This window comes from Strix uralensis, chromosome 10 (genome assembly GCF_047716275.1).
Source record: "Strix uralensis isolate ZFMK-TIS-50842 chromosome 10, bStrUra1, whole genome shotgun sequence".
NCBI lineage: Eukaryota > Metazoa > Chordata > Aves > Strigiformes > Strigidae > Strix > Strix uralensis.
The window spans coordinates 10811224-10837805 of NC_133981.1; the positions used below are offsets into that span (position 1 = coordinate 10811224).

The following is a 26582-nucleotide window of genomic DNA, read 5'->3' on the forward strand; positions in this document are numbered from 1 at the left end:
ATACTTTCAAGCTTAATTCAGCTGTGATAGTTTCTGTGATCAGCCACAAATCACTAGTGATTGATTCTGGAATATCCAGTAATTAAAACAGAGGAACACTGCAAAAAAAAAAAAAAAAAATACTGCCTATATATACATACTGAAGACTAATGTGCAAGAGCCAAAGTCTATTGTGATAGTAGCTTCTTAGTTTTAATAAATCTCCTCATGCAGAATTCAGAAGCAGTTATTTTTCCAGTCTTTGAGACCAGTGGGACCCCAGCAAGAAAATATGCTTGTCAGAAGCTTTGGCTCAGAAATTTATCATGAAAGTTGTTTTCTTCTCTTGCAAAACTTCAAGGGTTCAAAATACTCAAAGTTATGCATTGAGGGAAAAATCAAAGTTTTTCAATATTTTTCACAAGGAACTGAGTGAAATAAAACAGCATGGAAGGACCCAGAAGCCCCGACGACCTGTGGTTCAAGTACTTGTTTGAGGTGGAAGACATTTGGGTTCAAGTTGCTGCTTCCCCCAGTGAAGTCCAGAGGCAGATATCTGAGCCATGCATTGGAGATGAATGTCTGTGCTGCCAGCAAATTACACCAAGACATGATTTTTCACTGTCTCCTGGTGGGACTTAGTATATTTTTGTATAATTCTGTAACTATTGGCTACAGAAATTGACTGAGAAGACCAGTGGTTATGGCACCCAACTGGGACATTGAAGACCCAGATTTATTTGTGCCAAATGAGGCAAAAAATGGGTTTGAACAAGAATTTCCAATGTCCTAGCTGAGTGATCTCACTATTAGTCTATTTGCTGGTCTCTTTGGTTTAGCCAGAAATCCCTTATCATTCACCTGAGCCAGCTTTCTTAATGTTTTGTTGAGAGTCATGTGCTTTTGGGAATAAGTAAGCTTTAGATTGAGAAATGGGCTTTTTCCTACTGGAAAATGTTCCACCTCTCCAGCAGTCATCAGATGTATTTTCCAGGGCTTGAAGTCTATAGGTGATTGAACGTATTGGATTTGAATATATAGTTCCCTTTGTTATCTGAAATTTCACCTACAGAGGGGGTAATGCTTATTAGCTCCATTTTGCCTCTCGTAAGAATTCATAACATATTAATAATTCTCCTGGAGATAAAAATCTATGCACAGTCTGCATTCAGGCAATCAGCATTATAGTGATTGCTTCTTTTTATGTTTACTAATCCTACAATGTATGAAGTCTCCTCAGAGTCCTGCCCTGCATTTCTCACCCTCCTCCCTCGGTTTGACTCCTGCAATGTGACACTGCAGGTATCCTGTGGAGCTGCTGGACCACCGATGTTTCAAATTGTTTATTCGCTATCAAGAGTTCCCTGTCAAGACTTGAACACCAGGATGGCAATGTTTGCTGTGCCAGTTTGGCTCTGCCCAGCCAGGATGTTTTCATTCCTTTGCTGTTTAATTGCTGTTAATTTTGCTATTTAATGCAGTTGTCTGAACTGAAACTTCTGCTAGTTTGAGCTTGCCTGAAATGAAAGCAAAAGACAATGTCTACCCTGAAACTGTCTTAGCTAAATTTGTTTAAGGAGTGGTTACATTTTGCAGACTGCTTTTTTTTTGCCCTAATCTCTGAGTTACAGCCTCCCAGTGCTTGGTTTGGTGTGGGCTCCAGCCCAGCTCTGCTTTCCCTCTTCTTGGGTGTGCTCTGGTTGCATTTTGACTGCTGAGACTGGCCAGGTTGCCCAGATTTGTCAGGTGTGGTTCAGACTTTGAACAGTCTACTGGCATCAGTGCTGATGCTCTGGGTGATTAAACAAGTCCTTGATCCGTTAATTATTTAACCTGTATTTAAGCCCAAATAGTGCAGCCCTTGTGCACCCCTCTGTATTCTTTTGTGCAAAGCCTGTCTCTGCATCCCAATGGACAAGCTTGCTGAGAAAGTCTGCAGGTCTGCACAGCAGAGGTTTTACACCTGAGGGGATGAGGAGGCAATAGAGTGTTTAAACCAGACTTCTGCTTCATCTGCTTCTGGAGATGGGAAAGAATTGGGACAACTCCAGGCACAAGGCAGAATATCTGCCTCCTCTCTGTCCTCCCCTGCATTGACTTGCAGTGGCTTCTTGGGAACCATTTTTTAGCCAAGACTTCCCAGAACATACTGCACTCCCAGGCTGGTTTCTGATCTCCCAGGAACAGCCTGGGACCCGTCAGTGCACAGTCCTCTCTGCCAATCTTAGCCTCAGGCTTTGGTTCTGCATGGCTTTGAGTTGTCCCTTTCAGACAGCACAAAGGAGCTATAGAAGCATTTAAAAATAAATGCTTTAAAATAAAGCCTAAGGAAAGCTCATGAACATCACAGACAAGTGTTAAACACCACCATTCAGTTGCCTGGCTTTCAGTTCTATGGTCTGTGCACTTTATGAATGAAGAATGCTAGCAGAGATTTCTTACTCTTAGTAAAATGCATCATTACTCTGTATCACTTTGTCAATAATAGTAACTGAAGGCAGAGAATGCAAAGGATGATGTTAATGTAAATATTTTATTAAAATTTCTATTAAGGCGGAAGCAAGGGGCAAAATTTCAAAAGGTAACAATAAGAGAGGAACTTCTTTGCTTTTGTACAGGTGTACCAAAATTCCCAAAAGAAAAAATTGAGCCCCTTGATGTGGAGCATGGTGATTCTGTGATTTTGCACTGCAACCCCCCAAAAGGCATCCCGCCTTTGCATATCTACTGGATGAATATTGGTAAGTAAATAATTTGTACACAGTTCATATGAGGAGACTCAAAACATTTGTCTTCCAGAGCAGTTTCATTACAGATTCATAATTGATGGGAATGGTAATTGTGCAAATGCTTAAGGAAAAGATCTGGATATTGAAAAACAAAACTGAAAAATGAAGAGTGGAGATACATTTTTACATAACACAAAGTTAAATTGTAGAGTGCATTGACTCAACATATTATTAAATCTGAGGTATCAAAAAGCTTACATATCAGCAAATGAGTCTACCAGTAATGAGGACTTCTGCATTTACAGTAGAGAGGATAAAATGTGTCAATATATTATTTCTATCATTACTGTTTTCCTCTTTTCATAAACTAATGGTTGATTTATGATACTAAGAAAAAAAATAGTCTGTCAGGTATGTATAATTAGTTCCTCATGGCTTTCTGTCACGTTATTCTTCAGCATTTGTGTTCTGCAGGAATTTCTGGCTCTTGGGAAACAAAGTAACTCAGATTGCCTCCATGACATGAAGGGTTTGTTTCTGATGCTGACCAAGCATTTGCAGAGACAGGGTGCCAGATTAAACCTCTGATCTTATAAGGCAGGCTCTCTACTCCTGACATACATATTTAGCACAGACTTGCATTTGGCTGGATCAACAACGAGACAGTACAGCAGCCTTAGTTCATACTAACAATCCCCTGCTGTAGTCTGTAGTTACAGAAGAGCAAAGTGCTTGGGAGACTGGCCGTGGGGAACATCTGTAAATGGTGACCTCTCTATCATCATTACAGGCCTTTGTGTCAGGGAGAGGTGCTGGAAATTTTCTTTCATCTGAGCAGGAACTTTGTACTGAATAATTTTTAATTATCAATTTTTCTTTATAAATTATTTAAAAATATATGTTGAATACTGGTAAATAACTCATTGCTCATGCTGGGTCTTCTGCTTCTTTTGCATCAAAGTTATATTCTGTATCTGGAATCAAATGTATGACAGAAGAGCATTAGTAGTCATATTGGTGAAACAGCTCAGTATCATTACCGTATCATAATTATTTTTTCTTGCTAGATTTGCAACATATTCCGCAAGATGAAAGGGTCTCCATGAGCCTTAAGGGAGATCTCTACTTTGCAAATGTGGAAGAAAATGACAGTCGAAGTGATTATTGTTGCTTTGCAGCATTTCCAAGACTGAGGACAATTGTACAGAAAATGCCAATGACACTGAAGGTTTCCCGTTGTAAGTCTGTGGATGAGTACTTTCTTGTTTTCTGTTGTTTTCTCTTTTTTAACTCCCCAGGCATCAGTAAATGCAGATATGTGTCTCTGATGTGGTTCTCTCTGAAGAACATGCATGTTACCATGCTTATTCCTGCATTATTAACTTTACTCTAAGGGCTAAATTCAACCGATAAAAGCTTGTTCAGCTGTTGGGCCCCAAAAGGGCCCCATTCTTCCTCCTGGTCTCCCCGCAGTGAAAGCCAGTGATGTGTTAGGGTAATCTGCTTCTTTGGCAGTCCAGCGAGTCACCGATGGATGGGACATCGCTGGGTCATGAGGACTGTACGTGGCTTCCTCCTCCCTGGGTGCAGGCCTGGTTTGGTGCAGGTGCAGCAATGCGGTTGGGAAGGGTGGGATGGGGCTTCCCAGGTCTTTGCAGGCTGCCTTGAGCATCAGTAGTGAACACTTAATGAAATGTTGTGAAAGGAACTTCAAATTTTATTTATTTATTTATTTTAACATCTCTGTATTCCTGTAGTCTCCAAGGGTCTTATACAAAAGATGGTTTCAGGTACTGCCCCTGAGTCTCACTGGGGCAAGTGGGGATTGCTGTCCCATCGCCATACGCCTGCATTTGTTCAGTGTACACCTACCTGCTACAATATCAAACTGCTAATTCAAGCTGTGTAAAGCTGAATATATGGGGTGTACAGCTGTCAGTTAGAAGCATAGGAAAAGAATACAAATATCCAAGCAAAAAAAAGAGCCTTTTAGGGCATGCTCTCAGCTGCATTAAATCAGCAAAGCCCAACAGAAGCCAGTGGAACTAAGGCAGCTTATACCAGCTGGAGATCCATCCTGCTTTGCCTGAATCTCTCTTGGCTGTAATAGTTTCTGGTATCACTTCTACTATCGCTGAGGTTGCCTGTGCCCTTAATATCAGTTTTCTGTTTCACTAATACTTCTGACCTTTTGAGCTTACGCAGCCCAGAAAACCAAGCAGGTTTTTCTTCATGAATGAAAGCCTAATATTAATATATGATTTTGAGAGTTTTTTTGTTGGGATGAAAAGATGAAGGATTAATAGTGGCTTTGTATATCTTAATACTTGCTTAAACCATATCTTGGGATAATAATTGTGAGAAAAATATTAAAATGAAATGTCATTCTCCATAGCTTTTCTAATGGGTCCACTCCCCCACATACGCACACACAGATTACAGGAGAATGAGGAGGGGTTTGACTGTGGGGCCACTGATAGCCCTGGCAGTGGCCCAACAAAATATTTCAGTGCATGCACCTTGCCATTGAAGCCATGAGACTGGGTGCAGGCAAAAATGTGAGGCATAAACTTAAAGAGATTTGTAAACTCAACTTGAGACTGCCCGCTCCACTCTGTGCCAAGTCCTCATTAAGGGACTGTATTAAAAATAATACATAGAAAAAATGTAAGCAATAAGAAGAAAGAGACTGGATAAATTTTATAACATTTCCTTATAGTGGATACTTACGGCTTAGTAATTTTTTTATTTTACTAGGTAGCTAGGATGAAATGATGATTTTATCACCTGTGAAGTATTTTGCAGAATAATACATATCTTTGAAGAATTTTCATTGTATTTTCAGAAATTTGTTGTTCATCTGTTGCTTTATTTTATATTTTTCTTTGTTTCTTTCTTTTATGGTAGAAATGGGGGGGGCATGTTTTTGTTTTGGTTGATTTATTGTTTCTTTTGAGTCTATATCAACTATGCATGTTTGTGTTTGGTTGTCACTTTTATTTATTTCAGTTAAGCATGCTAATGACTCAGGCTCACCTAACGCTGCGGTTACTAAGGGTGAGTTGAATGCATCTGTTATTTAGCCTTTAAACTGGGAATCTACTAGCTGAGATGAAATGTGAGCTGCTGCTTAGGAAAAAGACAAAAAAATAAATCACAATTTTTATTGCAATGGGATGGATTTAAGTGGTCCATGGAGTACAATTTGCTCATCTTGTACTTTTTGACAGAAATCTGAAGGGTTTTTAACAAAGAGGTAGTTTTCTTACTTGAGAAAAGAACATTCACATTTCATAATGTGATGTAAGTAAGGAGGCTGACGTCCTGGGTTTCTCGTGTTATCAGTTCAGAGCAGGAGCCAGAGCTGGATGCTCCAAATCTTCCTCTGGCAGTAAAGATGACTCTGGCGTTAGGTACCCACAGTTTGAAACCATGAATTCATGTGTAAAGGGTCACCCCAGGGCTGCATTACTCCAAGGTGAGCTTAAGGTGTGGATTTACAGAGCTTTAGCTGTTTTGTGTTAATTGTCCCCATCCCCAGCTGTACCTTGCAGTAGATGGGAGGTGGTTCTCTCTGGACGTATATTGTCCTGTCTGATACCACTGGTAAGCACTACACCAAAGCAGTTCTTATCCTGGGGATTCACATCTTCCCTTGTTCTGTGTTCCTCTCTTTGTGGAGCAATATCCTGAAAATATTCTGCTGAGGTTTATGCAAGCAGTGTAGATAAGTCAGAAGGCAGCTAGTGGCTATTCCTGCAATTCTCCACACAGTTAATTTTGTTTAAAATACATTAAAATGAGAGTCTTTGGTTTTGTATGTAACTCTTGACTCTGATTTATTTGGTTAAATTGCTTTGAGAGTCTCTGTTTTTCGAAATGCCCAATTTGAAACTCCTGAAAGACCTCGTTTTGCTGGATAAGCACGGAAGTTTTGGAATAGGGGGTTCTCTTTGGGTGTTTTGGGATGGATAACTCAAAAGACTGATCAGTCCTCAAGCCTTGGCCCATGGAAGCTAAGCCTTATGAGCAGAACAAGCAGGGCTTGTGCAGAGTGACAGACACTCAAAAAACAATTTTTCCCTTGGAGAGATGTCTGAAATCCTGTCACTGGTCGGGAAGGGGGACTGCCTGCCTTTGGCAGTGGGAGGTGGAGGGCAGATGGAAAACCTGCGAGCGTATCCAGAGGCACCAAAGTGTTTTGCTGTGACTCTGAGTGTGACCAGATTTGTAGAGATACAAAGCAAGGGGAGGAAAAAAAATTAGAAAATGATTCAGAGAGATACATGTGGTCTTTTACCAAATCATCCGTAACTGACTATTTTTGAAGAACTAGTACCATTTGGGGACTTATTCATTACTGTGCTAATTGTTATTATAGTGATAACTGGATAGCCATTTAACTCTGCGCGTATTTCATCATGAAACCATTGTTTGGCAGGCTGGAACAAATGGTCCGTTGAAATCAAATGCAGGTCAATCTTGTTTTATTATTTTAACGGTCTTCCTTACAAATTGTATCTACATTACTGTAGATTTAATAATTGTAGCAAGAAGGACAATTCTGTGGGATATTCAAGTTGGGAAAGATGGGTTTTCATCTGAGATTTAAGAGATGATGGAGTTCAATGCAGAAGAAAGGTGATGTGAAAGATGATGTGGACCAGAAGATCAGCAACTGAGCAGACCAGTGTACCAGGAGTGGCTGAGGTGTATGATAGACTGAGCCAGTGCTTGGAAAGCAGGACATAAAACTGTAGGAAAAAGGGCTTCACCAGTGCTGCTGACTGTTATTATTACTGTAGCTGTCTTCTGACTGTTAACAGGAGAGATAGGAAAGTCCTGGATTAGTCTTAAAGCATGTAAATAAAAAAGAAAATTTACAAATCAATGTCCAAAACCTTCTGACAGAAGTAATGTTTGTGGCATTATTGAAGGATAAGCAAAGGTTCTATGATTTCATATCTAACTTTTATTTTATTTTATTTTTTAGCAAATTTCATCAAGGAAAGAAAACCCAAACTGCTGATCCCTCCTGAATCTGCAGGCAGTAGCTCATCAGTCACTGTCATCAAGGGAGGTGTCCTGCTACTCGAATGTATTGCTGAAGGGCTGTGAGTAATGGACAATACTGCACAAACTTAATCACTTTTTGAAATAGAATTGAGCAAAGAAAAAGCTATGTTAAGAATTATACAACTACAAATGAATATACCTACTTGCCTATACAGTTTTAAATTGAACCTCTATGCAGAGTTTTTCAGAAGTATGCATACTCCTTGTAAAGCAGCACACATCTAGCATACAACATTCATGTATTTGTTATTGCTATAGCTTATAAACAAGTAATTAAAATAATAGGGTATTTATTGATTGTTGTTTTTACTGTTATATTAAAAAAAACCCTATTACTGAACATTTTTCTATAGTGCTACTTTTGAGATGTTGAGAAACTAAATAACATCAGAATTCAGCTTCTGTGGTTTGGCTCACAACCTGTAACATTTCTTTTCTAGTTTTGCCAATTCAGTTTTGGTTCAATGGTCAAAAATTATTCTGCATTTTTCCAGGTGTCAGATCTCATGTTTTTAAAAGCAAAGTTTTTGAGTGATGTAAGACAAGACATCCGTTAAAAAAATGCCCCAGCGGCTGAAACTGGTGGCCCATCTAGCCCAGTTGCAGTGACAGATGCTGGCTCGGGAGCGCATGTGAACCTGGCCACTTTCTGTGGTCCATTTGCCAGCATCCAGAATTTCCATACAAAGGATGTACCTTCCATGATGTTCTCACAGAGAACAGCATGTCAAGGAACAAAGTCCACAACTATGTAAAAATATAGTGAACTGGAGTCAGCTGTATTGATTTGATCCTGCTAAAACTAGCAGCAATGGGCTAACTTCAAATTTAGTTTCAGTCCCATGTTTTCTGCTTGGGCCCGTTGGTATGAATGCCTCTGGTGCTTTGTGCTGCACAGATATCTCAAGCTTGTTACTACTACCAGCATTTACATTAGAGCACTACTCAAGCTGTAGTTGTGGATCTGGATGTACTAAGCGTGGTAAGATATCTCAATGAGAAGATGTTTGCTGTAAAAATATAGGGAAGGGTTAAAGTAGATGGTGTGTGATGGGAAATCAGGACAATTTTGTTCCTTATTGTAAATAACACAGGACAAAATAAGGGTAAGGAAAGGGAATGGCTAACTGAATGCCAAATGCAGTCCTCACAATGAAGCTGTGATCCCTCTCTCAGACCTTGTTTCTGCTCTAGTAGCTCAGACAGAAATAAACTCCACTTTGCCCTCAGTCCAGTTTTCCACGTTTTACTGTGTGCTTGTAGATGCAATAGTCTGCCCCAGAAGAGGCGCCACCTAAACATCTTTCCAAGCACTAAACCCACAATGAAAGCACAGTCACTTCTGGTTTATTTGTGATAGAGCTTTTTGTTGAATGGAGACCTAAATCATTGTCTTCTCCTGCTGTATGGTAGAGCTGCAGGTCTGTGAACGCAGGCTGTGGTTAGCAGTTAGATAATTCATACTAAAGACTGTGTAATTATATCCCCTCTATAAAATTCCAAAATCAGGATATTAATCTGCCTGAACAAACATGTTTAGGGTATTTTGTTTTTCCATGTGGGCTTGAAAGGGCATTGCTCATTTAAGCTGGCAAGATTATGCCTCTGCAGTTGGTTGCCATTTCTGAGAGAAGGTGAATTACTTGTCTTTATTGGATTCACTCCAAGAATCTGCAGTGAGGTTTAGTTCCCTGTTGCAACACTTCCTTGTCTAATTCACTACCCATCAAGCTAATTTGCAGGCCCACAAACCTCCACAAGTCCACAGCTATGAGTTTATAGTGTTTTCAAGGTACTTAACAGGCAAATCACCTTGGAAATACACAAATATGAATTTTCATGTGCGAGAATTAATATTATGTAAAAGAAGAGAAAGCCAGAAAAGGCTTTCTGTTTATTTGGAAGAAAAAGTAAAAAAAAAAAAAAAAAAAAAAAATTTGTTTCACTTAAACTTTTTTAAAAATTATTTTTCAAACAAAAAGGTTTTTTTTAAAGTAGTCACTTTTGAAAGAAGGTAAAGTACTACTTTGATCACCAAACAAATATTTTTTCATTGAAACCCTTCAAAAATGCAACATTTTGACAAAATAAAATGGTATTTTTATTTACTAAAATTCCCATTTTTCAGGAAAAAAGTGGTCAGCTTTGCCTATATCTCTGCCAATCCATCCCACCAAATGTCCACAAACCATGAAAGCGGATAGACTGAGCCAGATTTCGAGTAACTAAGATCAGGGGCAGCCAGCTGCAAAATAAGGATTTTAAGTACATTTGCAATCTGTCATTTTTGAAGACTTATATTCTGAGTAATGACAGTGTCAGGAGGGCATCGCCTCAATACAACACCAAGGCAACACAAAGCCTGACTTTGGTACGAGAGCAGGACAAGGACTCTTGCAGGAAATAATAGGATATTTGCACGGTTGCACTCACTGCTCATGGAAAACTATAATTTCCTGGTACCTGGGGCTTTGAATAGCTTGTGCCCGGGCATTTTGCCATAATGACAGATGGACACAAGAGTAAGCAGATATGACACTGTGTATGTGCGTTGTGTACGGTGTTGGGGTCGCGAAGCCCAGCTGGGAGTGTGCAGACAACAGTCTGTCCCAAATTTCTGTGTCATTGCCATTTGCTTTCTAAAAATGTAAGGAGCATTTCCAGCCATCTCCAATGGTTGGCCACCTTTCTAACCAGGCAGGGCACTGAGTGAAGTCACTGTAATGAAGTCTTTACCTCCTTGTCTGTCCTCAAGTGCCCTTTTGGAATAGGATGAGACGAGCTCTGTTCCCTCTCCTGCAGTCCATGGCATGCCACACGTAGGAGGAATGCTGCCTCATGCCATGGCCTGGTGTTGGCTGTGAAAAACCTGTTCACAGGGGCCCTTCAAATCAAGAAGCAGTATAGACTAGTTGTAGTCTATAGCATAACCCTTAGTATAGCCCCAGTGTTTTAAAAGAGCTCAAAAGTCTCTGAAAACTTCACCTTGCAAACCATATGCAAGTCCAGCAGGTCTGCTAAGATGAAACATTACAGCAGCCTAGTATTCAACTCAAAAATATTTTGTTTTTTTCTTTCTTTGCTATTAGCCCAACTCCTCATCTAAGCTGGATCAAGGTCACAGGAAACTTGCCCAAGGACGAACCAGAAACAGAAAATTTTGGGAAGATATTGAAGATAGACCAAGTGACTGCAGCCGATGAAGGAACGTACCAGTGCACAGCAAGCAACCCCATGGGAAGAGCGAAGCACGAGTTCCACGTTCATGTGGAAGGTTCTGAGTACACTTTACTAAGCTTATTGATTTTCAACAGAGAGGTGGTCAAAGGGAACTGAATAAGGACATTTGCTGATATCACTCAGTGTAATGCATAAATTCAACCAACTCTATGAATTTATGCTAGCCAAGAACCTGCCTTACAGTTTTGGGAAGCTTGCAGAAGATAGCACCTTTTTTTTAAAAAAATAAAATATTAGAAATAATGCATTTTTTTTCCTGAACCATGAAGGCTCTACAGAGTGGTGAACAGGAGTACAAATACATGAGCAGATCCGGTAGTCTAAAGATGTGAGTTAGTCAAGCAGAGATACTGATGAAATGTCTTGTATTAACCTGAGTGTCAGACCAAAAGATCTAATTATTCTACTTGCTCTTAAAGAATGTGAAAATGACTGTACTGGGGCAGATCAGAGATACGTTTAGCTCAATTTCCTTTCTTTGGCTTCCACCAAAAGTGAATGCCCAGGAAGGACTGTAAAAATGCAGTGAACAAGCATGGTACCACCCTTCTCTTCCCCTCCTTTGCATGGTCCCTTGCTATAAGAACAACCTGAGCTGAGTTGTTTCTGTAGCCCCTGAAAAGTGTCATAAAAACTTATGAAACAAAGTAAAAAAGTACTTTCTACTAATTTTTCACAGTTTAAAAAAATTGAAATATGACCCTTTCTGTCATCTCACTAAGTATCCAAGGTCCGTTCCCATCCTAGCCCACGTGCTTGGAAGGGTGACCAATACTGTATTAACAGCATTCATAAATAGTCCCAGGGTTACACTCGTGCCTGTCATACACTTGTGCGTAGGGTGGTGTGTCCCTGTGTGTGAGCGTACACCTGGGTCTGGGGGCTGAACAGGGTGAGTTCTGGCTAGCAAAATGGAGAACCTGGTATGTTTGTGCATCCGTTTGGTTGTCAGTTATTTCTGTTGCTGCTGGAAGGTGGCAGATTAATGAAGCCAGTCAAGATACCTTCATAACAGGCAACTTGAAGGGTGCAGATAGAGGCTCATGGTGCCTGCTCTCCCTCCATCCTCTTTTCTCCCTTTCTCCCCTCTCCTACTCCCCAAACCCTGAAGCTATGAGCCCTTTGCACAAGGCAGGCGCAGATGCTCTTTTCCAGGACCAAAGCAGAGCTCCAACGAGACTTAGCAAGTAAGCCCTGCAGAAGTATTACGGCCACTGCAACTCTTTCAGCAATGCTGCCCATAAATAGCTACAAAAATGAGAATCCTGAAATGCAGCTCAAAAACTTGCTGAAAACATTTTCTCTTAACTGATGAAAAATGCTCCAGCCTCTGCTCTGCAGAGTAAAAAAAAAAAATCACAGTCTGTATTAAACTGTCGGTGTCTGCCAAGTGCTTCATTTTAATCTGTGCTTCTTCTCACTCCATGGTCACAAGCAGTCCTGACAGGAGGAAAGGCATTTTCAGCTACCTGCTCTGTATTTACTCATCAGCTGAGGAGAAGCGTTTTCTCCCAGTACGTGATGAATCATCCCCATTCACTTGACACAACCTTGTGTCTTACAGTCTTCTTTCCCTTCCTGGAAGTGTGGCAGAGGGGGATACCAGGGCATGGCAAGTTTTCAGCTGCAATGGAGGGGAAGTGCTGACTCTAGAAATCATTCCAGATGGTTTGGAGCATCTCTGCTGTAGCTGAATATTTTAACAATCTGGCTACGATTTTCTCGGCTATAAAAATTGAATCCTTCAAAGAAATTGCAGGAGCTGCAAAAACTAAAATACCAGAGAAATAACATTAATTAAGCAGTTCAGAATATTGACCCCCTTCTCCCCTAGTCTCTAGAGGGAGGAAAGCTTTCTGGCAAATTGTTGTTACTGCTCATTAATAAACAAGTACTTAAAAAAAAAGAAAAAAGAAAGAAGGAAATAATCCTGTTCTAGCCACTGTAATGTAAAAAATGCTTTTTGCAATTGCTGTTAAGTTTGTTTTCTGTATGTGTAAATAATGTTGGCTGCCGTCACTAGCAGGAATTCTTTCTATTAGGAGTCACCTCACATGCAGGGTATCAAGGTAAAATTTGAGCCTAAACACTGTCTTCTTCTAGAATTTCTAACCAGAAAATGTCACTACCATTAATCAGAGATGGGCATGTTCATCATTCTTGCAGCAACTCCTGCGTGCACACTCAAGGGCAGATCTTGAGTTGGTGGAAGTGAGCATTAATTTCAGTGGGTTTCAGGAAGGTTATGCTGACGTAGGGCTTCCTTGCACCTGACATGCTCTTCTCAAAAGATGCATGCAGGGAGAAGAAAATTAAACATGGAAGAAAAATAATCTCAGTTATTAACAGCCAACCATTCTCAATCTAGTGCTGGTGGGTAAATCAGGATTTTGCTATCATTTCTGTCCTATGTCACATTTTCTGTTCTTCTTTCTGGTATTTGAGGATCTCAAACCAATACCCCAGCCTTCTAAATAACAGTGTTAATTAATGATATTTGCATGCAGCCCACTTACTAATCCTACAGGAGTCTGAGGGCAAAGATTCAGGCAATTATTACCAAGCATATGAAAATATTCATCTAGGAAATTGCTTGAGTGTTTGAGCATTTTAATCTCTCTTTGCAAGGAAAGATGTAGCCTGGAACATTGGAGCAGTGAAAAAACCTCCATTGTTGTTACTAGAATGAGAGAGAATTATTTAAAAAAAAAAAAAAAAAAAAGGCAAAGCAAGCCCACAAATTGTCTTGACTTCAAATAGTGGTTTATTTGGCTATTGTGTATAATCCGCCAAGCCCAACAGAAAATGTACATATGTAACCTCAAAATCTTGTCACTATCACAGCGCCTGATCTGGTGGTACCTTGATCTTGACTGAGGCTCCTAGACTGTGTTTAATAGAAATAATTATTACAATATAATGATTAATTATGGTAATGATATAGTAGCTAAGGGGCTTTGCAGTTATGTCTTGTAATACTTTCATTACTCAGCTAGACAAGAATAAAATAGATTAGATTAATGTGAGGCAGAACTGTGTCTGGTCATTTTAATCAGGCTCAAACTGCAGTTCTGTTTCACTGGAAAAGTGCTTCAACTTGGATGCAGACCCCAAGGTGGTAACTGCATCTAAAGCTGCAGACGATACCCCCAAAGTGGTGTGGATTGCCAGCCCTCAGGAAGATGTGAGGAGAATTTGAAATGATCTTGACAAATTGGGAAAATGGTCTGGAATAAAAAGGATGGGCTCCAGTAAGCACAAGTGCAAAGTAATTCTCATCAGGCAGCACTAATTGGCTTCATAAGCACAGGATGGAAAATGTCTGGTTAGACTAGTCTGGAGGATATAGTGGATTGCAAACTGAACACCACTTGGAAATATTAGTCTTGCAGACAAAGAAAAAATCATCCTGGAAAGTATAAAGAAAAGTGATGTTGTAAGAGAGACTACTGAGAACTGGTAAAGCCTCACATAGCACAACCAGTTTTACATTGTGCACTTCATCAAAGCTGCGGTTAACTTGAGACAGTTCAGGAGAAAGCAGCAAGGGTAGTCACAGAGCTCCAAAACATGCATTTGAGAAAAAATTGATAGATATGTTTAATTTAGGAAAGAATGAATCTGGGGAACACATAGCAGCCTTTAGATGCACCGAAGTTTCTTCACAATAGATAGTAACAAATTGTTCTACTCATTCCATGGGGATAATGCAAGATACAATAGACTTAAATTGCAGTAAGGCAGAAGTTAGTTAGACATTAAAAACTTGTTCTAGTGTAGACAACATGGGAGGCTGGGAAGGTTTGAGTCTGTTTGGGGTGTTTTAGGTGTAGGTGATCCTGCTTTGTTGCAGAAGGATGGACTAGATGCCCATTTTAGATCCCTTCTATTTTTGGACCTGTCATTATATTTCCATAAAGACATAAATCTCTTAATCAGGAGCACCACATTTATAACTTTTAGCGAGAAGAATATATTATGCAGTGAAATATTTGACATACCATATTGCTCATGCAGATAACTATTTGACTGTCCAACCACTAGTTTCTGTAGTTGCTAAAAAATATGTGTATATTTTGTGTACTTATAAGTAGTATAGCATATCTGCCACACAGAAAAGAGGTTCTTCAGCCTTTCTGTGAAATTACATTTCATACTTGACAAAATCTCATTGCCTGTGGCTTCGCAGCTACATCACTTTCTTGGGGCAACCACAGCAATTCCCATGCTGAGAAAGGAAAGCAGTGGTTTAATATATCTTCAGCTCACTTCCTGAGTGTATGCACAGATGAAAATAGGGAGCAATCCATTGTTTGTATTCAGTCTGTGTTTGGTGTCTCACCTCCTCCAAAACAAGAAAATATCCTGTCTCAAGCACTGTATTTGTGGCAGACCTAGTAGTGAAAAAAAAAAAAAATTTCATCAGGGCTGTTACAAACCTTTACACCTCCATGCCTTTGACCTGTCTTTTCCTGATGGAAAGCATAATGTATATGAGAGAGAGAGAGAAGGGAAAACATCTACAAAACCAAAATGTCCTGCTACTTGCAGAGTTTCTTCCTGGAGCCAAATACAAGGAAGCATAACAAGTATCGTCACGTCACAAGCTGCATTACGGGAGGGCAACCAGCACTGTGAGAGGAAGATGGTAGAAGAAATCTGTACTGTGTGAAGGAAATGCAAAGATGTTATAATTTTAGACAAGCTTCGGTGTCGTGGATTTTACTTCAGTCTTTAGCTGTTGCTTAACAGTATCTCTTCATCGGTGCTCTACTGTGGAAATGGTGGACTGTGTGTAGAAGCTCTTGTGTATCACACTTCAGGGGTGTTTTTTTAATATATCTGTGTGAATATGAGCAATGACGCTTTGTTTTAGTGTATCACACCGATAACATCTGGAGATATATTACCAGGCACAGCTCTGTTAATCTTCAAAGCGCTTTATAAGCATTAACTAATGAATCCTCATGTTTCCCATACATTAGCTCATCTTTTTCAAATAGGGAAAGAGGCCCAGTGACCTGCCCAGCACATGCAGAAAAGGAGTGTCAGGTCTGGAATTAAAATTTCAAAGTTTGTTGCTTCTCAGGGAGACATAATGATGAATTCAAGGCTGTGTTTTGGATTGAGGCTGCCCATTGAAGAGTAGACGGGCTTGGGGACCTGCATTCAGTCTGTAGAGAACAAAGCGTTAATCAGATTGATGCTTTTTTTTCCCCCTCAGTTCCCTTCCCTCCCTTGTGGTTGTTTTGCCAATGAGGTTTGTGTACCTGATGCTCAGGGGCTGCTCTGGGGAGGACAGGGTTTCCCAAGAGCAGTTTAGCTGGCAGTGCTGGGGAAGGGGAGAGCAAGGGAATGCATCAGCACACTGCTGCTCCTCTGCCACCACCCTGTGGGCAACCTCTCTGGACTCCTCCTCAGGACAATGGTTCTCTCATCCCCAGGGGTGAGAGAATGTTTCATCATTCCTAAATATTTTTCGAATCAGCCTCTTATTTCAATACGTGATGTAAAACAAGGATATTGAAAATCACAGTGCATTTCCCTAGCACACGTAGATGAGCAGATGGAGGTGCTGCATCCTGTCGTGGAGCTCTGCACTGCTCCGGCATCGCTGCGCTCTGCCCTCTGACTGCTCCTGGGCAAGTTGGGGGAAGCTGCTTGCTCATGCCTAGGGAGGGGGATTTGAGCTGGATGGATATTTGCATCTTGTTTGAGTTGTTGAAATAGTCTCACTTCATTTCACAGACCACAGTCTCGTGTCTGAGGGTCCTTGGGATAATGCCGACCTGTTCAGGTTTACCTCCTTCCCCAGCCTCTCACCTCCCATTTGCATTTGTTTTCCACTTGGATAAACACTGCTGGTTTCCTGCACACTCTCCCTGACATTCACATTTCACAAAGCCTGAAGGACAGAAATTGATGTGTGCTGATGCTAATTTTACCTTTTGTAACATCAGTTTGCAAGAAATACAATACAGCTGCACAAAGGCTGCTAGGAGCTGGCTGGGAACTGTTGGCAACGTTTGCCATCTCCTGGAGGACCATAGCAATAGCATAGTTCGACTTGTCTCGCTGTGGCACTTGATACCTCCTATGTCCCCTCTTTACAGAGCCTCCTCAGTGGATAAAGGAACCCGAAGGTGGTGTTTACAGTGTAGGAACAAATCTGTTGCTGCTGTGTGAAGCTATTGGCAACCCAGAGCCAACCATTCAGTGGAAACTCAACGGGATGCCCATCGATAGTAAGTGCAAGGTCCAGTGTCCTCATATAGGTGGTGGCCAGGTGGGATGCACCAGTGTTGTGCCCGGTTAGAGGGAACACACAAATCCTAATGCGCTGAATGATGTCTGGTTTGACATCTATTTAGACATGAATGAATATTTATTTACTTAAAGCTAATGTTTACATGTGATCTCGAAGAGAGTAGGGGTGAAGGCTGCAGGGTGTGGGGTGTTGGTACCCGTGAGTTACTGCCTCTGCCTCACTCTGTAACGGTCCCATCTTTTGGTGATCTGGGATAGCTTATGTTCATTGAGGGCTCCTGGTCTTTCTTTGTGCTTCTGAATAAGCACAAGTGACTGTGTGTCTGGGGAGCACGCAGACTGCTCCCTGGTGTAACAGTATTATTACTGCCATTTTAAAAGGCGTGTGTGGGGATTTTACTGGAAATTGATGCTCTAGAGCACTTTCTTTTGGCCATGGGACTGCTGGCAAAGGCAGTGCTCTGCAATTTGCTGTCTGGCTGTTGAGCAAGGTTCTGGTTTGATCCTGAAGATGCTCTTTGCCTTTAACTTTCAAGCAGTGAGGAGAGACTGTGAACTTCACAGTCGTGTTTTCTCCATCTCCTGATACAGTCTGGGTCTTTCCAGGTCGGACCTTCAGAGGGAGAATCTCTGCCAGAGAGATCAGCCTTACCAACCTTCAGCTTCAGGACAGTGCTGTGTACCAGTGCGAGGCCAGCAACAAGCACGGCACCATCCTTGCTAGCGCCAACGTGAACGTCCTCAGTGAGTACCAGCCTTTCCTCTTCATGAGAAAAGGTCTAAATGAAGTGTCCCATTCTGCTGACTGAATCTTCAGAACAGCTTGAGGTTTGTAACCATGTCATGTTCCTTCGCGTTGCCCCCAGATTTTAAGAAATGCATGTCCAAACTAATGCAACAAGCCTTATCATGGACAATATTATATGCTTAGCCTAAGTGCTCGTGAGCTTTGATGTGTTCTTTATTTTAAATACAGGACTGTGGTTGGGCTTGAAACCTTTTGAATTCAAATGTACTAAAATCACTGGGGGCTGAATTGTGACCACAACTCTGTTTTTGGATTACTAAGTGTATTGTTAATCTTTAATTTCAGTTGTGATGCTCAGCCTGTTCTTTGAAGAAAGTGATGGGAATTTATTTAATAGAAGAGGTCTCTAGAGGAAGCAGATCTGAGTTTGTTTTCTCTCCTGGAGCACACTGAGGTTTCATGTTCTGACATGTCCAGCAGCCAACTGCCATTATCTTTGTCAGTGAAGCTTCTGAGAGCTCAGTTGCTCAGTGCAACTGGTTCCAAAAGGCAGTGAAATTCCCATTAAGTGGCTAGGCCTTTGACCTTTGTTGGAGAAGGGAATGGTGCAGGCACAGTATTTATATTCCCAGTTCTGAAATGCAGCGTTGCTCCTTCTGCATTTTCTTTTGCAGATATTGCTCCCTTAATACTGACCTCAGATGGTGAAAACTATGCTACAGTTGTGGGTTATAGTGCCTTCCTGCACTGTGAAATTTTTGCCTCACCTGCGGCAGATATTAGATGGTAAGCCACTGAGAACTGATGTTTTCATGTTAAACAAGTTCATTCAGGCTCCCCAAACATTGAAAAATGTGCTAGTTGTTATTTTTATGGAGTTAAAATCAGAAATTTGTAACAAAACTGTAGATAATAGAGGTATTCTGTGTTTAAATGCACTTCCAAGTACTCTGAAGAACTGGTTTGTAATAAAAGGTTAATGACAGTTCTCGATATCAGTGTGATACAAGTGCTGGGATATTCATTAAACCAAGCCATGCTGCATATAGCTAAATCCTGCTACAGCTTCATTGGCCTTAGTTTAATGTTGGCAACTTTTTAAATTTGCACACATTATTGAGGTGGAAACCTGGTGACTTACAGAGCATATTTACCTGGAAATGGTTCCATATGGTTAGAAATCACAGGATTCTCATAGCACTTGACAGGTGCAATAAAATTGCAGATGACAGCTATAGATTAAAGGCTCAGCCAGACTAGTTTAAAGACCTTACTAGATGCTGTCAGTATGTTTTTGGTTTGCAGGAAGCTTATGTCCCTTTACAATTTGCCTGCACATGGATAAAATGAGTTACTAATCTTGACTTGGTTGCTCAGTGGCAGATCTGAGACCAGCTCCCGAAATGCCTGTATCCCCTGCAATATCTGCTAACCATGAAATAACAGTTCCTGCAGCCTTAGAAATAATGCATAACTATTGTTATCATCTGTAGGACTAAGGATGACAGCATAGAGCCACTTTCAACATTACGCTATGAATTAAATAAGAATGGCACCCTAGAGATCAAGGAAACAAGGAAAGAAGACTCGGGGTCATATGCTTGCTGGGCTGCAAACTCGGTTGGAAAAAGAGCAATAACTGCTAATCTGGATATAAGAGGTAATATCTCATTTATGAATAGAAAGACTTTTGACATTTGCTAAGATTTTATATTTACAAATTTTCAGTAAGTAATTAGTAAATATTCAGGCCAAGATACAGATTTATTATTTTATTATTTATATGTAGCAGTTAGTATCATCTCCATTTTTCTGTGTGATTTCTCCATGCTCATACATGATGTTTACTTTCTTTTTGATGCTTGCAGAAGTTACATAACCCACCAAAAACTTGCAGAAGTTGCATAACCCACAAAAACTTGCAGTTTACTTTCCAGATCTGTTAACTTGATCATCTTGAATTGATAGATATAAGGAAGAAATTCTTCCCTGTGAGGGTGGTGAGACACTGGCGCAGGTTGCCCAGAGAAGCTGTGGCTGCCCCCTCCCTGGAAGGGTTCAAGGCCAGGTTGGACGGGGCTTTGGGAAACGTGGGCTAGTGGAAGGTGTCCCTGCCCATGGCAGGGGGGTTGGAACTAGATGAACTTTAAGGTCCCTTCCAATCCACACCATTCTATGATTCTATGATTTTCTCTCCTTCTTGCCATCAGCCATGTTACAGTCAGAGCAGGTTCTTGGCTGACCCTTGGGAGCCCAGAGCCCTCCCTGTGCTCGTGGGCTTGGTGGGCTCCTCGCTGAGCCAAACAGGGGCCCTGCATCTCCCACAGCCGCGGGGTTCCTCCTTCCCTAAAGCTACTTCCCATCTGTTGATCAGAAGGTACATCCCAAACTGAATAAATATCCACAGCAAACACCAAGCACATTGCAGCAGAATGAGTTAGAGGATGCTGCTGATATGAGGGCTTTGCAATGGGCCTTTGCCTGAGTGTCAAGTTGACAAATATTTGTAAATAGAGAAAAAAGATCACTGAAATGTGTTTACTCGCACATTTCAGATACATACCTTGTGCTTTAATTCGGTTTTAAGGGATTTATTTGGTTAGTTGTCCAGGAGGGGTCTTTTCCCTGAGTGGGTGGTGGTAGTAGACAGCTTCTGTTGAACACACAAGTTAAATTTAGAGGGTTGCATACAAGTTTACTTAGGATTTAGGGCTTGCCAATAAAAAGAAACTTTAATACTCAATTAGTAAAGTCCTCAAAAGGACTGTCAGATGCATGTTTGCTGTGAAAACTTGAGAAAGAAACACTCTGTTTGTGTTCTATTTCCACCCATTCCTTTTGCTTTGTAAATTTTACAGTGGTAATAAACATGAAAATGTACAATGAAATTCTCACAGAGCAACATTTCACTGTAAAAATAAATTCAGCCAAGTGCTTTCTTCTTACTTACTCATCTGTTTCTGCATTCAGATTAGAGTCAATTAAAAGAACAAACTTGATTGCAATAATTTTTTCTCACTTGACTTTAATAAGCTTGTAATTTTTCTTGGATCATTGCCAAAGCCTATTTCAAATGGCAATTGGACATAAAAATCATACTTAAGCCTTTTTTTTATCATCCATTTTATGACAGTCTGCTAACAAGGATTTTCACCTGTGAGTCTTTTTTGTGGTTTGTTTTTTTTTTTTTTCTGAAGTTCTTTGGTTTGGAGTGAACTAAAAAAGAATTTTTCAAGATAGAATATTATATCCTGGCAAATAGCTATTTCAAAAACAACCATCCTTCACTTGAAATATTTGTATATATAACCAAAAAGACATGATCATTGCTCCTGAGGTGATTTTTATATATGAAGTTCTTGGTGAAAATTTGATGTAATAGTCTCTCTCTCTCCTAATCAAAGTTTTTTTCTATGATCAATCAGATGCTACAAAACTTGTTGTTACTCCGAAGAACCCCCGAGTGTTGAAATCACATTCAATTTTATTGAAATGTCAGTCTGAGTATGATTCACACTTGAAACACAGTTTTAAATTATCCTGGAGGAAAGATGGAGATCAGCTGCCAGTCAACAGCACAGAAAATGGCAGGTAAGCAAGGAAGAAACAAGAGTTTTCTTGATCTCAGCTGAATAATGCTTTATGGTGCTGGAACATGAGTTTCAATAAGCACGAGACGTAATAGCTTGAAATGCAAATTTACGTCTGCAAGAATTCTTCATGTGAATAGATCTGCTTTTTATATACATATAAGTATAAATGCATCTATATGAGTTTTGAGTCATGGCTGGCAAATTATTTTGGTTTTTGTTAACTCTCCCACCATCATAGCAGAATATTGCATAAATGTTGGTTCAATTCAAAAATACAAACATAGCCCCAATGCAGTAAACTGAGGTTTTGTTTCTCCACTTCAGTGGAACTTGGTATTTTCCTGTGTTTTACACCTATTTGACCAAAACAAAGTCCTCACAATATTGAAGTGAATGGAAAAGAGGTTTCTGGAATTCTGCCTAAAATCATACACATTACAAGCAACGAGTATGAGTTTAGGACTTGCAAGTGCAGGCTGAATTTTGCCCTACCCTTGTGTTTCTGTTGACCTGAAGGGGATGGAGCTCAACCTTTATTCCATACAAAAGGTCCCACAGTGGGCAATCAGATGTCTTTATTAATTACCACGGAAGAGAGATGGTTTCCTAAATACTGCAGTGCTGGAGAGGCTGAAGATCCTGCTGAGGCCATGTAGTGGAGGGAGATAGCGCCAAGCAAATGCCATGTCTGCAGCAGACCCCATGTGCCTGGGTTAATGCCAGTTTCCCCTGGTGCATTGGACATTACACAAGTGGGTTGGGAATGCTCAGTTTTACTCAACCCTTTCAAAAATTTGGACATAAAGCCCATGTATTTGCCTCATTGATGATGTGCCAAAATCCTATGTTCCAGACACTCAGCAGATGCATATCAATGTGGCTCTTTTCAGACCAAGAGACATGCCAACTTCCAGCCATGGAGGCTAAATTGCTACAAAATACAAATAATAGTCTACAGCACAGTGTATAATACAACCACAATTATGTTTTAAAGTAATAGGCCTAACATGCAATTATGTTATTCAAAATGTCCTGTTACCAAGTTTTTTTATGAACAGTTTTTTGGAGAACAACAGTGTCTGTCTATCATACGCTTATCTTATAGATTGTTCTCTTCCTTATTTTTATGTACCTTTTTTTTTTTTTCCCCATAGGATAATTCTGGACAGGGATACACTGTTCATATCAAGCGTGACGCTGGAGGATCAAGGAGTTTACACGTGTGTGGCTAGCACTTCCCTGGACAGTGTCACAGCTGAATCGCAGTTAATTGTTCTTGGTAAGAGGATCTTTTGCCAGTGTGCAAACAGCTCCGTGGAGTACATAATGCCATTGCGGCACTTTTGCATATTTGCTTCTTTTGCCCAATTCAGTTACAGAGCCTCAATAACCCAATTTCACAGAGGTGCAATGTACCTCTCACTCATTAACCTCAGTTGTGCTGTCCTTGTATCTCCTGGAATGGGGATGCTGACGCAAACTTTTCATTTATATTTAACCTTTGTTATACCTAAGATGAGGCAGCCTTTTTTTCTCAGTTCAGGAGTCACCCACAGTGGCTGTAGGAGCTTGCCCAGGCTGGCAGGTGTAATAGGATGTTAAGAACGACTCTGACTCTGCTTCTGCTTTGAAGTCCTTGGTCAGTCCTTCACCCCACTTTACTAGGGATTTGCACACGTATTATGGCTTGGACTATTTTTTGAAAAAGATGTAAGGTCAGTATTTAGATGTCCAACTCCTCTGAAGATCAGTGGAAGTTAAGCACCTAAAAGGATGAATTATCTCTGAATCCGAGCATAAATTATTGTTCAGTGGCAAAGAGCAAGTCCACAGCAGAGAAAAGCCTTGACCCACAGAGTCTGAAGATTGACTTTGTGTGAGCATCCTTACAACCTGCCTCCCTTCCTGAAGGACCACTTGAAATTAAGGGGGTGAACTTGTGCAGTGATGTGCAGTTCTTTGCATATGTACCTAAGGGCATCAGCCAATAGCTAAAATTCTGTTTTGTGAACAGTTTTGCATCATCTTAATTTAATGAAATTTTGCTTCATTTTACATTTTTATTTATTTCTGGCAGTGATTGCAACAAGAACTAAGACAATCTGACCTTCAAGATGTTTTCACACTAAATGAATTGTATATTTCAGTAAATAGTAAATTAAGAAGATGCTGTGCACATTATTTGTGGTAGTGTTCTTTAGTGCTGTATAATTCAAAATGTTTGTAGACTATTTGTTACATTACTTATGAAAATTTCATGAAGCACTTTATTCCCTTTTAAAAAGGTGATTTGCAGAAGAGAAAAAACAGTCGTTTTTTATGCCTTGTTTATTGTATATAGAAAGGTCTTGATGGATTAACAATATCTGTTATTTTCCAAATGAAAAATTCAGGCTTCCATTTCAAAGAGAGACTTGTGAGATGGCTAAAGAACTAAATATGACACAGATGGAGACATCATAATATGGGCAGCTAAGAGCAAAAGAAATATTCAGTTAGAATACTTCTAAGTATTTGTTCTATGATTGATTAATGAACAGATAGAGGGGTGAGTATCTTTAAGATGTACCATCACCATCTTTAAATTAATATATTGAATTTTAACACCAGATATGCTTCAGGAATACAACAGCAAAATGCCTGTACATTAAACTGTGCTTTCCTGATTTTTCCCAAGTACAACAGAAATAGGGGAAAGAAATGCAAACAGAACTAAAACAAAAAACCCAACTCTAATGTAACCTTTTATACTTTTTGATGTACTCTGAGATAAACAAGAAAACTCAATACTGTTATTTAAAAAATGCAGTACAAACACAGTTAGTTTCTTTCACAATGACAGAGGCAGTATTGGTAGCTGTTTTTCCTATAAGAAATTGCATTGCCAGCCAAAAATGTAGTTGGAACATTGGGGCAGGAGGAGGTCAAAGGCCCGAAGTTTGTGCAATCTTGTTTCCTTGGTCTGTACATTTTTTAGGTTTTGAAACACCAGCCTTATGTTTAAGGAGGGGAAGTGTGTGTGTGTGACTTTGGAAGGAAGAGGAGTTATCATCAGTCCCCTGCAGTGAGAAATTACTCTTTTACATTAAGCCCTATACATTTCAGTTACCAAACTAATCCAGTACAATCAGACTGCAAACTGTCAAAGCAAGCTATAAGGAAGACAAACATCTCTGTCTGAAATCGCAATATTTGAAAGTTCATTCAATTAGAGGCAATTTGACAAATGACCCATGCTGCAGATCACCTCTTCTGCCCCTGATGCTGTTGAGAAACCAGGTCATGTTGAAGATGTGTGTCCCCCTTGCCATCTCCCAGGCCTGTGAAGGGGAGCAGCCTATTTCGGTGGTGCTGGTAACCCCAGCCCAGGCTAAGACCACATCCCCGAAAAGTGAGCTCTGACAGCAACAGGGTAGTCCCATGCTCGGGGCTTGTATAGCCCCACACTTGTCCCCGGGAGGTGCAGTGTAGTTATCACACCAATCACCACAACTCTGACTTTGCTAGATTCTATGGACAGCATTAGTTGAGCTGGCAGATAATGAATTTTCTTGTTTCCTTTTAATATGGATCCCCATGACTGGGATAATGAATGTTATCCTTTCACTCATACTCTAAAAGATCAAGTTCGATACCTGTCAGAGCTGAGTCACCTTCTACCACTCTGGTTTGCACCAGTGTAAATCCAAGTGATGATAATATAACTTTCTGCCAAGAGCAGTGTCAATATCTGTTAATGATTAAATAGATCCTAGTGTTGATTTGAAAAGAAAAATCTGTTGCTGCAAGAACAGTAATGAGAGTAGATGTAAATGAACTCAAGAAGGGATATTGCATTATTAAGAGAGAAAGCAGGACCAGAAGATTCAGCCTGGTTTTCTGTAATAAAAAAGATCTTTAAAAGCTATTCCCACTTTCCTCATTTTGTTCATTTTGAAATCAAAAGATGTTTTACCACCATCTTCACTGAACTTGCTGTTCCAGTCCTTCGGAAGATACCAAGACAAACAGAAATAGCTTGCCATGCTCCTGACACTTCATTATTTTTCAGATGTTCCTGATCCACCAGAAGACCTTCAGCTCTCAGAAAATCAAAACCGAAGTGTTCGACTAGCCTGGAAAGCCGGGGCCAGTCATAACAGCCCTATTAATGGTATGAAGGATTTTAATAACATCATCTTGCACTGTTTAGCATTATGGCACGTCATACAGAAGAAACAAACTGTGCTCACCGCCATACTTAATCGGTTTTACTATGACAGTTAATTTGTTGTAAGTTCATTTCCATCCTTGCTATTTATAAGCTGTTTATACTGGCTCTGCCTTTTTTCTTTTGTTTTGTTTCTTTTCTTCCCCAGAGTCGATTATAGAGTTTGAAGAGAACCGGTGGGAGCCGGGGAGGTGGCAGGAGCTAACCCGAGCCCCGGGGAATGACACCACAGCCCTTTTGTCACTGGCCCCATATATGAATTACCAGTTTCGTGTCGTATCTGTGAATGCTGTGGGAAGGAGCCAGCCCAGTAAACCATCGCTGCGCTATGCAACACCTCCAGCTGGTAAACACTGCCATCTAGTTTTCTGAATATTCATATCTTTAGTGTTTTGCTGGGAATAACATTGCCCTCCTGTGCTTCAGAGGGCTGTAAAGAAGCCAGGGTCACTTGTGCTGCTTTCACTGCTCAGTGGCAGGCCAGGGATGCCAAAGTGAGGAGGCTGCACTGCTGTGGTTAGCAGGGTGTTTCCTACCGTCCAGCACAGCGCTTTTCTGAGCTTTGCTGATTTTGTACCTTTAAAGCCCACTGCAGCCCTTTACGGACAAGCAGTTGCTGGAAAAGATCAGGGTTTAAGGGGGGCCTTTCAGCAGTGCTGAGCTTGTCAAAAATCTCCATTCACAGTGCATTTCTTACTGTGACAGAAAACATTGTGTCCCTGAAAGTCATTTTAGAGGCC

General features: G+C 40.5%; 1 protein-coding gene across 7 annotated transcripts in view; it reads left to right on the forward strand.

Moving 5' to 3' along the window:
- The window catches only part of CHL1 (cell adhesion molecule L1 like), a 141341-nt gene that overhangs the window by 90970 nt on the left and 23789 nt on the right, over window positions 1-26582 (forward strand). For all 7 annotated transcript variants that reach the window (XM_074879177.1, XM_074879180.1, XM_074879174.1 and 4 more), the window contains 13 exons: window positions 2598-2720; window positions 3776-3946; window positions 5718-5765; window positions 7702-7822; window positions 10874-11058; window positions 17138-17269; window positions 17898-18035; window positions 18714-18825; window positions 19533-19699; window positions 21465-21630; window positions 22787-22911; window positions 25684-25785; window positions 25991-26188. In XM_074879177.1, coding sequence (XP_074735278.1) covers window positions 2598-2720; window positions 3776-3946; window positions 5718-5765; window positions 7702-7822; window positions 10874-11058; window positions 17138-17269; window positions 17898-18035; window positions 18714-18825; window positions 19533-19699; window positions 21465-21630; window positions 22787-22911; window positions 25684-25785; window positions 25991-26188 — 1788 coding nt within the window. The remainder of the gene's footprint in view (window positions 1-2597; window positions 2721-3775; window positions 3947-5717; window positions 5766-7701; window positions 7823-10873; window positions 11059-17137; window positions 17270-17897; window positions 18036-18713; window positions 18826-19532; window positions 19700-21464; window positions 21631-22786; window positions 22912-25683; window positions 25786-25990; window positions 26189-26582) is intronic.